Genomic DNA, 14,048 nt, shown 5'->3' with positions numbered 1-14,048 from the left:
TTCCCTGTCCTGATGCATCTGTGAAGCACATTTTAGGTCATGTTTCTGGATGAGTTTTTGCGCATGCTCTGTAAGCATCAGCAATCGTGGATATGTAATGCTTCTGTCCTGGTGTCAGCTCCAAATGCTGTAATCTTTTAGCCAAGTGTGACATGCCAGTAGCCTGCTGAATCTTTCACAGATGTGGCCCAGTGATTGCATTGGGCCTGAATTAATTTGCTGCTTTTTGGAGTGGGAATCAATTCTTTAAAATCAATTTTCAGTAGTTCCAAGTTAGCGTTCCTAATGTCGTCTGACCCCACATGGACAGCATGAGCCCCCAGTGATTTGAGCCTTCCTACGGCTTTAGGAAAACACTACAACATTATGCATTAATGTCAATATGGTTTTGCTTTCCTACTGAGACTAAGGGTCTGGTTGCCTTGGAGCTTGATGTTGACCAAGAGGAGTGGCCCTAGCAAGAAGAGGGGCTGTTACCCCAAGGGAAACCACTGAACACACTGCTGCCTGCCAATATGCAACATTCTTCATTTTGATATTTGAAATATTTTGATAAAGATGTTCCTCACTAATATACTTGCTGTTTCCACATAATTCTAGTGCTTATTGGTTATTTTGTAATCTCAGTTTTCCCGCAAATTAACGCGCTGCCCCGTTAGAAAAACTCGTCTCAGATTGCAATCTACACATATCATGATATTGAAAACATGTTGTTTTTCCTAAAGTTACCTCTCTTTGAATTATGAAATTCTACAATAGAAAAGAGTTATTTTCATTGTCTGGTTAAAGTCCTTGAATTGACCTATTGAATGTATTTATTGACGAAGTGAATTGACCTATTCTATTACTTTATGTCAATGTTAAATTTAATTGAACGCTATAAACGAATGTATAACATTCATAACATTTAAATATAACATCTAAAATAATGAATTGTACTGTTTCAATAAGGGACATAGAGACATGATTAGAAACGTGCAATGTAATTTGTCCTATATAGTGTTCAAAGCAGATATTATTGGAAAAAGACATCAAGACCATTATTGCACTGAGACAGCCATACATTTTTGGCAAGATACCATCATCGTGTTTCATCCGATGCACTCTGACATAGTCTTGGCATTTTCAGCAAATATCACCTGTTTTTTCATTCAAAACCAGAAGTAGCAATAATATTGACTGACAAAATCTAAGTTGCTGTCGATTCTTGACATTGGCGTGTAGGTAAGATTATTTTGTACGCATGCGTGAAAATCTACTGCTCACTCTGCTCACTCGAACGATAACTTTTGGTCTTCACACAATACCCGTAGTTAGCGAATGTCTTCTGCCTGCAAGCATGTTAGCTGTGAATGTAGCCGCCGACATGGTTTAGCAACATTACTCTTTAATAATTAAGCGACTAAAATTGTTTTGTGTAGTTTCAGTCCTTGGGATATTATAGTATAAATGCCTCGTTATGCTCAACTCGTGATGGGCCCCGCGGGAAGTGGAAAGGTAAGTTAAATAACTAAGCTAGCTAGCTAGCTAGCTAGCTAATGTTTTTAGCTAAAGTCGTTAGCTATCCACAACACTGAAACGTTACTGTTAGCTTCAGTGGGTAGCTAGCTAACGTTAAGTGTTTGCTGTTTGTTCCATGTCACTCCAAAATGTAGCTAAACGAGCAGGGCTAGGCTATGCTTTACAATTAAAGGCAATTCACATATTAAAATAGTTATAGTTAGCGCTTGCTAGTTTAGTTGCAACATCCAAGGTCTGAGCTACATGCACTGACCATGACTTGTCAGTGTCAGAAATGCAGTTCCAGCACTTTTCTAATGTGCTTGTACTGTAGATGTTGCTTGATTTATCCTATTAAAAGTTATCATATCATCACGTATGTTTTTGCCACAGATATTTCAGTCCGCTGTGGTTTATTAATCTCCCCTATCTGTAGAGTACCTACTGCTCTACACTGATCCAGCATGCAGAAGCCATAAACCGCTCTGTACAGGTGGTCAACCTAGACCCAGCCGCTGAACACTTTGATTACCCGGTCATGGCAGGTAAAACACATCTCTGAGGAGTTCTGTGATAATCCTGTTTATATTACAGTGAGTGGCACTGACTGGTTGTTTTTTTACCCTCAGATATCCGGGAGCTGATTATGGTGGATGATGTGATGGAGGATGAGTCACTGAGGTTCGGCCCAAATGGAGGGCTGGTGTTCTGCATGGAGTACTTTGCCAACAACTTTGACTGGCTGGAGGAGAGCCTGGGCCACGTGGAGGATGACTACATACTGTTTGACTGTCCTGGTAAAGTGCTATTCATAGAGAGGGGCAAGGAACATGACTTTGATGGATCTGATTTTGAACATGATGATCATAGTTGTTGAGAAGTTTGTGCTGATGTTGTAGTGAGAGTGGTATTAACTAAAATTATGACGGGGTTGTTGATGTCTGCAGGTCAAATAGAGCTCTACACACACCTCCCTGTGATGAGGCAGCTCGTAGAGCAGCTCCAGCAATGGGAATTCCGTGTTTGTGGCGTCTTCCTGGTAGACTCGCAGTTCATGGTGGAGACCTTCAAGGTAATCTGGCCACTATTAACCCACCTTATTCCTGATCATGCTGCCTTTTACTCTGTCAATAATATGCTCTGACAGTAGTATTTGAAGTTAATTGCTAAACAATTTTCTCCCATCCCAGTTCATCTCTGGTATCATGGCTGCTTTGAGTGCAATGGTGTCTTTGGAGATTCCAACAGTCAACATAATGTCTAAAATGGACCTGCTGAGTCCCAAGGCCAAAAAGGAAATTGAAAAGTAGGTGCCAGAATGAAAGAATTCCTCCTTTTTATATGTTTATCTGTCACTGTGGTCTTTGTTTATCTGATTTTGTGTGTGTCTGGCTCTGAATGCATCCTATGCACATGCTTAGCGGACCTGTATTGGCTGACACTGACAGATCTCACTCTCTCCATGCAGATACCTGGACCCAGACATGTACTCAATGATGGAGGACAACTCTGTCACCATTAGGAGCAAGAAGTTCAAGAAGCTAACCAAAGCCATCTGTGGCTTGGTAAGTTCCTGCTGTGCACACAGCCACGCTCAGAAAAGGCAGCAATGATTTTGAATGATTTATGAATTTGGAATTCATTTAAAATATATATGTTTGTTTGTTTTCCAGATTGATGACTACAGCATGGTGAGATTCCTGCCATTTGACCGCACAGATGAAGAAGGCATCAACATAGTGCTTCAGCACATTGACTTTTCCATACAATACGGAGAAGACTTGGAGTTCAAGGAGCCAAAGGTAAGTACATAAAAATGCACTATGTGGACTGAAACGTATGCCTAGTGCTTAACTATAATCCTGCTTTTGGAAGTAATGTACTACATTTCTAAGTATACTAAGTGTGCTCCCAACTACTTAAAACCTTTCACTCACTTTACTTGTTTTTCTGTCCTTAGGAGCCTGAGGAGGAGCCTGACAACACAAATTATGATGATTTATTTCAGGACAAAGTAGAGGACTGAGAGGTGACATAAGAGGCCCAGAAAGAAAATCATAACATTTGATGGTCAGAGGGAAATGTTAATTGCAGTATCATGCCACATAATTATTTATTTATAGACTTATTATGTCTGTTTAAAAATGTTTTAGTTATCATTTTAAAATTGTGTATAGTGTATTGTGACCCTGATATTGCAAACCCCCCCCGTTGAATATTTGGATTATATTTTTTTGAATAAAAACTATTGTAAAACAGTTTTCACACAAGTATTGCTATGAAAATGTTAAATTGGCACCACCCTGTGGCCATTCAAATATTCTACACACCGCATCTGTCTACTTCCTGTAATTCTGTTGGGTGGGACATGCGGAAGCAGTGTTCTGGCAAACGAAACATTTTTATTTTGCTGGGTTAAAAGATTGACATTTATTTCTTAAAATGCCGGTAAGTAAATTACAATATTATGACCACCTCTTAAATGAACAACCTTTATCAAGTGTGTAGCAATACTGAAATGGGATTATTTGTATGATAATTGTGTGTGTATGCACCCTAATGACGTACAGACGGTAGAATTGCTAGCTATTGGTGATGCCTTTACCTCCCCAGAAGAAGTTGGCTACGTAATTTGATGTACAATATTGCATGATCGTGTGACAGACTAGTTGCCAATTTAAATGAAAACTAGCAAATTAACATGTTAGCGCTTGCAGCTAATATGGCTAGTTTCTAAATTAGCTAGCTAATCTGCTCTTTTTGTAACTACTAGTATTATTGACAGCTATCAGGTGCACTGGCTTCTCATCTTGTCTATTTTTTATTTAACTAGGCAAGACAGTTAAGAACACATTCTTAATCTCACGAAAGGGCCATAATACTATAGAAACATCAACTTTTTCAATTTGCTTCGCAGGCGTACCACTCTGGCTTGATGGATGGGGACACCAAGATGGTGGGGAACATGGCTATGCTGCCACTAAAAACCCAGTTCAAGGGCCCTGCAGCAAAAGAGAGTACGTTTCAGCTTGCAAACTAGTACCATCCACACATGGTGTTTAGAAAATAGGCTACAATAAGTTCATGTGTGATACGAAAAAGTATTCTGTGATTTATAATTGAGCTATCCATACTCTTTCAACCTGCACATAAGTTTTTTTCATTCGCTTCTGACTTTGGTTGCCTGGTGGTGCATCTTTCTTCCTTATTTGGTGTCATGAGTCAGTCGCGTGTTCATTCTCTTTATTTTGAAGAACTTGTCCATCATTCCCTAACTTCCTGTATACTCAATACTTGTGTTATTTCAGCCAAAGATTCTGACATCATTGAAGAGGCCATCTACTATTTCAAAGCCAACGTCTTCTTTAAGAATTATGAAATCAAGGTAAAGGAAAACTGAATCATTTTATTGTCTATGAGTAAAATGGTGACTGTAAAAGTAGTCACCTGACATGTAAGGAATACTGTCTGTTTCAATGAAGTGACTTTTTTTTTTTTTTTACAGTACTATCCTTTAGGCCTCTTGCTACTGTGCTTTGGCCCTAGTTTTCCAACATGCCCCAGCCTGCCTCTGAATATTGACACTACAATATCGGCAATACAATCTTCTCAAAGCTCTGTTAGCATTCTAACCAATGCTGCCCATAAGTTGGATGGTGACTGAAACTAGGCTCTGCTCGCATACACCTATTCATGTTGTTATCAGATAACAGATAGACTAAAGTCAGTAGTAATGAGAATACAAAAGGCTTGGTGTATTCTTGGAGTTAACAACCTGTCCCCCTTCCCAGAACGAGGCAGACAGGACTCTGATCTACGTCACCCTTTACATTTCTGAATGTCTGAAGAAGCTACAGAAGGTAACTGAATCTGATTTGATTGCCAACATGATTTTCTAATTAACTAAATGGCTTATGAATCCAAATAACCCCTCCCTAAGTTATAGAATGTTAGGTCCTCAGAATAATGCAAAGAAAGACATTTGTATTGTGAACTCCCCTCCCAAATTATTTGTGTTTACAGTGCAGCTCCAGGGGTCAGGGAGAGAAGGAAATGTACACTCTGGGCATCACTAACTTCCCCATCCCTGGAGAACCTGGCTTCCCTCTCAACGCCATGTATGCAAAGCCCAGCAACAAGCAGGAAGAGGGTAAGGAGCATTAGCACAAGTCCTTGCAGGATGAGATGTGGGAATGCCAGTAGTACGTTAATCACTTATTTTTAATTGATCTGATTTGGTTTCTGGTTGTCCCTAATCAGAGACAATGAGGGCGTACCTGCAGCAGATCCGCCAGGAGACGGGGCTGAGGCTGTGTGACCGTGTGTTTGACCCCCAGACAGACAAACCCAGCAAGGTGAGACTGTTATATGACTTAAATCCCAACTGTACTCAAGTACTAACATTGACAATAAAGTGAAATTGCAGATTACTTAATTGATTGGACTGCTTTTAATGGACTAACCTGGACTGTGACTTTTTTTTTTTTTTTCAGTGGTGGATGTGCTTTGTCAAGAAACAATTCATGAACAAAAGCCTTTCAGCTCCTGGACAGTAGACAACTCAGGAGTGCTGGAGGTTATTCTAAACCAATGCGAGGCAGATGGATTTTTCAGGCCTCCACTTTTGTGTGGCTAAGATGATTTTATACTGAATAAGAAGAGTACATGGACGTGCTATTGTTTCATTGATCATGTTAAGCTGGTGCTTAATGTGTCCCTGTCGATCTTTGACAAAATGTAAGAACAGCATTGTATTTCTCTTGTTAATTGTGTAAATCAACATGAAGATAATTTTCAAAACTTTATTGGGCTCAAGTTATAGACATTAACTGTGGGTGTAAATGCCTACAATTTCACATCACACAGGTGAATGGGTAGAACTATTGAGCTACAAGTTTTATTTCTTGTTCTAACAATCCGCCACTTCCATTATTAGATTTTGCATAACACGAAATTGTGTTGCGGAAGGCCAGTCTAATCCACTTGCACAGGAATGTCTATACTTGAGTAAACATTTAACAAAGTGGCATCACTTCATTCATCACAACCTTGAAAGACTACACACAAAACAAAAAGGCTGAGCCAAAGCTAAAATAAGATTGATTTTCTGTGTACATGTGACCAAAGCTAAAATGATTCACAAGAATAGACAAAGGGCAAACTGACAGGTCCCTAAAAATCTAAGCTATAACAGTAAGAGACTCAAGTACACAAACATTCACCCTTAGGTACAACTAATTTGATACAGTACATATTTACATACACAAAATTTTAGATGATCTTTATTACAAAAAAATATTCTCTGTTCATCATGCTAATGTTTTTGGTTTATCCCCAAAAATATATTGATCAAACACAGAAGAAATGTATCCAGACAGATGTTGACATCACTGGAGACAGTTTCCTTTGCTTACAGGAAAACAACTTAAGGCAGCAGTGTATTGACCTCTTTGAAAGGACTTTGCAGAACACTTGAGGGGATGGGCAACGAAAGCCTTTGTTGGTAACAATATCTTCAAATACTCTGAACTCCAAAATTGCATAAGAGACAAGTCTAAAATAGATGGCTCAGTGGCAGGTTGAAAATAAAGAATAAGCTCATCAAAACAAAACACATCTTGAATTGTCATGATCATCTAAATAAATAAGTATAAGGTGAGAACTGGACAATAACCATGAGGGGGATGTTTATCTACACACATTTACTTGACCCTGACCCTATTTACAAAACTAAAGAAAAGAGTTGGCTTTTTATTCCACATCTTCCTAAGAGCAGAACACTGGTGCAAAAGTCTTTATTGAAGAGTGACATGATGTATCCACCAAGGTAAAAATTTCAGCTAAAAAAGAAAAAACAGTTAGCTTGCAGACATAAAATATAACAGACAAAGGAGCATCAAGACTGACTAGGAAACACATAATGGAAGATTATTTAGTGACCAACCAAGGCACTGAATGAGTCTCACTTTCTGCAACATGAGTGTGAAATTATAGCTGTGTGGATCCAGAAAGGGACTCACTGGGTTTGTGTCGGAGGGGGCCTAGTCAAACGCCATCTCCTGACTCTTTCGTACACAGCGAGCTACCTTCCTCTTGAACTCTCCGCAAGGATCCTCTCTCCATTCCTTCTGCAGGGCACAATACAACTGTACATCAAAACCCTGGGTTTAACAATCACTACAATCAACTAAATGGAGTATCCCTCACCACTACCAAATATCAAGACAAATCATGAATAGTGAAATTTCACAGACCATAAAAACAAACTAGCACCATAATTTCAGCTTTTTCTAACTGAATGGAATGCATGTTTCCCCCGTCTGAGGATGTATGTTTGAATTTATGGGACTTAACGGCTGCGTCCACGTTGGCAGGTGAGTCGCCATTCGGGTCGGCCAGCATGGAGATGACACTGATCATGATGGTCTCTACAGTGTGGATGGGCAGCCAGCGCTCCTCAGGCTTCTCATAGCCAAACTTGTCCTCTCCGGGCTCATGCAGAATGGAGATACACACGTCACCATTCTTTGCCACTGAGAGAGGGAGAGGACAGGAATCAACCTGTGCTGACCAGCTGACAAACACAGATCTTTGGCTAGATGTATAGCACATGAAACAAAACTCAAAATGTCAAATACATTCTTCTGTACGGATCCGAAACATGGATAACTACTACGAACATGCTGAACTAAAGTCATTAATTAAACACAGTCTTATTCGACTTCTGGGAGTCCACTGGCCAGACTGCATCAGCAACATCAGGCTGTGGGAAATTAAAAAACAGGTCCCAATAGAAGCACAACTTAAGAGGAGGAAGCGGTGCTGGATAGGACACACACTAAGAAGAAACAATGAATCAATCACAAAACAGGCCCTAACATAGAACACACAAGGCAAACACTAAAGAGGAAAACCTAAAACCACCTAGAGACCAAGCACAGAGCAGATGGTCTGACATCGCTAGGCCTAGAGAGCACATTTTATTTTTAATCTTCATTTAACCAGGCAAGTCAAAGAACAATTCTTATATACAATGACGGGCTGGGATAAACTATTTAAATGTAGGACAAAACACACATCACAACAAGAGACACCACAACATAAAGAGAGACCTAAGACAACAAAACATGGCAACACAAACATTGTTAGGCACAGACAACAGCACAAAATTGTAGAGACAAAAACACATGACGCAGCCACAAGTGTCAGTAAGAGTGTAGAGATGGAGATAAAACTGTCCAGTTTGAGTGTTTTTTTGCAGCTCGTTGCTGTGGCTAGCTGTAGGGAACTGAAAAGAGGAGCGATCCAGGGATGTGGGCCTTTAACAGAATGTGACTGTCAGAATGGGTGCTGGAAGATGAGGGTTGCTGTAGGTATCTCAGACAGGGGGAGTGAGGCCCAAGATGGTTTTTATAAATAAGCATCAACCAGTGGGTCTTGCACCGGTATACAGAGAGGGCCAGTTTACAGAGGAGTACAGAGTGCAGTGGTGTCCATTGGTGGAAAATCTGATGAGTAAAGAGTAAAGAACACACCTAGCCGCTCGAGAGCACCCTTACCTAAAGAACACACCTAGCCGCTCGAGAGCACCCTTACCTAAAGAACACACCTAGCCGCTCGAGAGCACCCTTACCTAAAGAACACACCTAGCCGCTCGAGAGCACCCTTACCTAAAGAACACACCTAGCCGCTCGAGAGCACCCTTACCTAAAGAACACACCTAGCCGCTCGAGAGCACCCTTACCTAAAGAACACACCTAGCCGCTCGAGAGCACCCTTACCTAAAGAACACACCTAGCCGCTCGAGAGCACCCTTACCTAAAGAACACACCTAGCCGCTCGAGAGCACCCTTACCTAAAGAACACACCTAGCCGCTCGAGAGCACCCTTACCTAAAGAACACACCTAGCCGCTCGAGAGCACCCTTACCTAAAGAACACACCTAGCCGCTCGAGAGCACCCTTACCTAAAGAACACACCTAGCCGCTCGAGAGCACCCTTACCTAAAGAACACACCTAGCCGCTCGAGAGCACCCTTACCTAAAGAACACACCTAGCCGCTCGAGAGCACCCTTACCTAAAGAACACACCTAGCCGCTCGAGAGCACCCTTACCTAAAGAACACACCTAGCCGCTCGAGAGCACCCTTACCTAAAGAACACCTAGCCGCTCGAGAGCACCCTTACCTAAAGAACACCTAGCCGCTCGAGAGCACCCTTACCTAAAGAACACCTAGCCGCTCGAGAGCACCCTTACCTGCCGATCTATAAATTGTCTCCACAATCTAGCATCTAAATCTGGGTTAGTTTGGCAGCAGGTGTGAAAGTGGAGCGAGCACAGAAAGGGATGGAAGCATTCCACGATGGCTTATGTTCCACAAGGAATACAAAAGGCCTAAGTAAGTAAGAATAGCACATGAAACCAATTACCATTGGGATGCCATATTTCTGTGATGAACTTCATCTTCGGGGGCCTATGAGGGTAGTCATGGGGAAAGGTCAGGTAGGCTTTAAAGAAACCACCCTCACTGTAAAGAGAAGATGAGACCATTTGCAAATCAGATGGACGGTAGCAAATGACTTCCAAACACACGAAGTTAGTAAAACATACTCACAATAATGTATCTTGAGGACCAATAACGACCACCTCCCACTGATGGATGTCATCATCGTCTATGAGACCGGCAGAAAATCCCTCCACGGGGTTCTTGTTGAGCTCTAAAAAGATTAAACAAACACACTGACGTTACCCAATACCCCAGCCTGGAAAATGTGCTTTACTTGTAACGTTAGCCGTGCGTGTTGTCAAGCTTTTCTCCAACATCCTACTGGAATTCAACTAACTTTGTTAGTTAGCTAACCAGTTACAATGGAAATGTATGTAGTTTGAGACAGCTGGCTTTGAAGTGACGTACCTGGTACACTACTCCACAAGCCTTAGCAAAATAGCTACTAACGTGTTAACGTTACTATCAATGTTGTGTTTCGCTAGTTAACTAGCCAGCTTGCTAGCTAACTACAAGCAAATAAGTGGTATGTCACGCGTTAGCTAGCTAAACATTTATCAGCTGTGAATTTGCATTGCGTAGCTAATAGCTGTAAATAGCTAAGTTGACATATTCAATACAAGCAAAAACCAGCATAATTCGACTACAAGTGATTAGTCACTAACGTTAGGTAGAAAGTTAACGGTAAAAAGCGTGGTAGTTTAACGTTAAGTTAGCTAACGGTTGTGTAGCGAGCTATTTTACCTGCCAGTTGTTTTCGAAGCAGCAGTGATGATTGATCAGTCATTTTATGTGGATTAGTTGAGCTAACTAATATAGACAACGACCTGACCTAACTCTAACATAAAATATAACACAACAAAGAATTAGAGAGATACCCAACTACAGTAGCCTGCTTCCGATGTTAGAATAAGGCCTATTTGGTTGATCGTTTCGCGCAGGGATGCACAGCTTGTTACACGGCTAAGCTAGCAAAAGCCCCACACAAACACCGCATGCGCCTTGCTCGTATTCTTCTTCGAGGTTTATTGGCAGACTACACTCAGTAGATGTTTTGCCGCCACCTATTCTACGAGGTAGTAAAAATACCCAAAAAACAAAATATGTTTTGGATGAACAAATTCATACTAATTACCAACAACAACAAAAACACTAAGCAAATGCACGCTACATTTCAAACAAAACACTGTACTCCTTCAGTTGGATTTAAATGCCTATTCAGATCCATACACAGCACAGCAACCTCTTCATTCAGTAGTCCGTGTAACATTTCGGCTGTAAAGACCCAGAAACCTATTTGCCGCTTTCACAACGATGTCAAGCTAATTCGATTTTTGATTCGTTTGACTAGTGCAAGTGAACGCAACAAAGTCCACCTTCTTCACTGTTCGTGTGTCGGGATCCTTCTCCTGCATGGTATTCACTGCAGATGTGGGACATCCACTACAATCTCTACTCTACTCTACTCACCCCTTCAGCAATTCTCACTGTCTCTACATAGAAAACCTGCTTGATAGTCCTGATCCTAGCTACTGCGACCTTCATCCTTACAGGGCACTCCGGGGATTTTGGAACGTGATTCCTTTCACAACTACAGAAACATGCTTAATCTGACTCTTCAACTACTACACATTTATTTATTTACACTTTCACGTGTCCAATGTTTTACATTTGTACCACTGCAGCAATTTCTGTAAATATGGTCTCACAGCATATTTCACATACCCAACTTTTACATAAATCGGGAGAACCACTTCATCAAACGACAGTAAAACCGATAGTAGTTCCCCCTTTCCGTCTATCATTCGATTTAAGCGACGTGCATCTACCACTCCTGTAATGCTATCCCCAAAAGATAACACCTTTAATCGGTGCCCTACTCTGAAACGCCAAGAAGAAAGAGCAAGACATGTGCAATAGTTTTGTCCCCGTCCCTGTTTAGGTAGAAATACTGAGGGATGTGTAAACCACTCAAATACAAAGCTATGGTTGCAAAACTGACAACCCATGATATCACAATTATAGATTTAACCAGGTTTTGAGGCCATATAGTGTTTGTTTACATTTACTTTGCTTCCAAACATTGGAGTAAAACAAGCTTATATGTTGGGTTCTGATGGGGTACAACATTGATCTAAGCTCATGAGACATAAATTATATTCTTCCAGGATCAATGAATGGTGACTTATAATTAATTTACAAGTCCTAAAATGGATGTAGCAAGATAAATTATTTTACATTTCTTCCATTACTGCAAAAATACTTTTAAACAGCTGAAGGAAAGCTACACAATATTTCTTCATGGAACATTACCTTCTTTATATCTTGAAATTATAACATGCCAATGGATACAATTACACTGAACCAAAAATATAATTGCAATGTAAAGTGTTGGCCCCATGTTTCATGAGCTGAAATAAAAGATCCCATACATTTTCCATACACACCAAAAGCTTATTTCTCTCAAATTTTGTGCACAAATGTGTTTACATCCCTGTTAGTGAGCATTTAGATAGAACTGCCAAAGGGGGCAGTGTTGCAATCTACTGCAAAGATAGCCTGCAGAGTTCTGTCCTACTATCCAGGTCTGTACCCAAACAATTTGAACTTCTACTTTTAAAAATCCACCTCTCTAAAAACAAGTCTCTCACCGTTGCCGCCTGCTATAGACCACCCTCTGCCCCCAGCTGTGCTCTGGACACCATATGTGAACTGATTGCCCCCCATCTATCTTCAGAGTTCGTGCTGCTAGGCGACCTAAACTGGAACATGCTTAACACCCCAGCCATCCTACAATCTAAACTTGATGCCCTCAATCTCACACAAATAATCAATGAACCTACCAGGTACCTCCCCAAAACCTTAAACACGGGCACCCTCATAGATATCATCCTAACCAACTTCCCCTCTAAATACACCTCTGCTGTCTTCAACCAAGATCTCAGCGATCACTGCCTCATTGCCTGCATCCGTAATGGGTCAGCGGTCAAACGACCTCCACTCATCACTGTAAAACGCTCCCTGAAACACTTCTGCGAGCAGGCCTTTCTAATCGACCTGGCCGGGGTATCCTGGAAGGATATTGATCTCATCCCGTCAGTAGAGGATGCCTGGATATTTTTTTTAAATGCCTTCCTAACCATCTTAAATAAACATGCCCCATTTAAGAAATTTAGAACCAGGAACAGATATAGCCCTTGGTTCTCCCCAGACCTGACTGCCCTTAACCAACACAAAAACATCCTATGGCGTTCTGCATTAGCATCGAACAGCCCCCGTGATATGCAGCTGTTCAGGGAAGCTAGAAATCATTATACACAGGCAGTTAGAAAAGCCAAGGCTAGCTTTTTCAAGCAGAAATTTGCTTCCTGCAACACTAACTCAAAAAAGTTCTGGGACACTGTAAAGTCCATGGAGAATAAGAACACCTCCTCCCAGCTGCCCACTGCACTGAAGATAGGAAACACTGTCACCACTGATAAATCCACCATAATTGAGAATTTCAATAAGCATTTTTCTACGGCTGGCCATGCTTTCCACCTGGCTACTCCTACCCCGGACAACAGCACTGCACCCCCAACAGCAACTCGCCCAAGCCTTCCCCATTTCTCCTTCTCCCAAATCCATTCAGCTGATGTTCTGAAAGAGCTGCAAAATCTGGACCCCTACAAATCAGCCGGGCTAGACAATCTGGACCCTTTCTTTCTAAAATTATCTGCCGAAATTGTTGCCACCCCTATTACTAGCCTGTTCAACCTCTCTTTCATGTCGTCTGAGATTCCCAAAGATTGGAAAGCAGCTGCGGTCATCCCCCTCTTCAAAGGGGGGGACACTCTTGACCCAAACTGCTACAGACCTATATCTATCCTACCGTGCCTTTCTAAGGTCTTCGAAAGCCAAGTCAACAAACAGATTACCGACCATTTCGAATCTCACCATACCTTCTCTGCTATGCAATCCGGTTTCAGAGCTGGTCATGGGTGCACCTCAGCCACGCTCAAGGTATCGATATCTTAACCGCCATCGATAAGAAACATTACTG

At 41.4% G+C, this 14,048-nt stretch overlaps 3 protein-coding genes across 4 annotated transcripts; 2 read left to right on the top strand and 1 right to left on the bottom strand.

The window, feature by feature from the left end:
• Nucleotides 1–1,239: 1,239 nt before the first annotated feature.
• Nucleotides 1,240–3,759, top strand: LOC109868400 (GPN-loop GTPase 3). The gene is made up of 8 exons (XM_020457933.2): nt 1,240–1,497; nt 1,937–2,045; nt 2,130–2,297; nt 2,448–2,572; nt 2,691–2,806; nt 2,969–3,065; nt 3,174–3,302; nt 3,461–3,759. The coding sequence occupies exons 1-8, from the start codon at nt 1,450–1,452 to the stop codon at nt 3,524–3,526; spliced, it is 858 nt and encodes a 285-aa protein (XP_020313522.1). The 5' UTR covers nt 1,240–1,449; the 3' UTR covers nt 3,527–3,759.
• A 70-nt stretch (nt 3,760–3,829) lies between these two features.
• On the top strand, nt 3,830–6,526 carry LOC109867931 (actin-related protein 2/3 complex subunit 3-B-like). The gene is made up of 7 exons (XM_020457262.2): nt 3,830–3,948; nt 4,418–4,517; nt 4,809–4,885; nt 5,292–5,360; nt 5,524–5,650; nt 5,761–5,855; nt 5,994–6,526. The coding sequence occupies exons 1-7, from the start codon at nt 3,943–3,945 to the stop codon at nt 6,054–6,056; spliced, it is 537 nt and encodes a 178-aa protein (XP_020312851.1). The 5' UTR covers nt 3,830–3,942; the 3' UTR covers nt 6,057–6,526.
• Nucleotides 6,289–11,952, bottom strand: LOC109867932 (ubiquitin-conjugating enzyme E2 G1). Of its 2 annotated transcripts, XM_020457263.2 has the most exons (6): nt 10,751–11,952; nt 10,115–10,217; nt 9,930–10,027; nt 7,855–8,033; nt 7,521–7,628; nt 6,289–7,340 (listed from the first exon to the last, which is right to left on the bottom strand). In XM_020457263.2, the coding sequence occupies exons 1-5, from the start codon at nt 10,791–10,793 to the stop codon at nt 7,542–7,544; spliced, it is 510 nt and encodes a 169-aa protein (XP_020312852.1). In that variant the 5' UTR covers nt 10,794–11,952; the 3' UTR covers nt 6,289–7,340; nt 7,521–7,541. The 2 variants fall into 2 exon arrangements, 1 of the variants encoding a protein (XP_020312852.1); XR_004204962.1 differs by having other exon boundaries at nt 6,631–7,340; nt 7,521–8,033; nt 10,751–11,514.
• Nucleotides 11,953–14,048: the final 2,096 nt, after the last annotated feature.

The sequence above is a fragment of the Oncorhynchus kisutch genome, linkage group LG23, assembly GCF_002021735.2.
Source record: "Oncorhynchus kisutch isolate 150728-3 linkage group LG23, Okis_V2, whole genome shotgun sequence".
NCBI classification, from domain to species: Eukaryota; Metazoa; Chordata; class Actinopteri; order Salmoniformes; family Salmonidae; genus Oncorhynchus; species Oncorhynchus kisutch.
The sequence above is the reverse complement of the archived record's forward strand: the minus strand, read 5'-3'. Positions and strand labels throughout refer to the sequence as shown.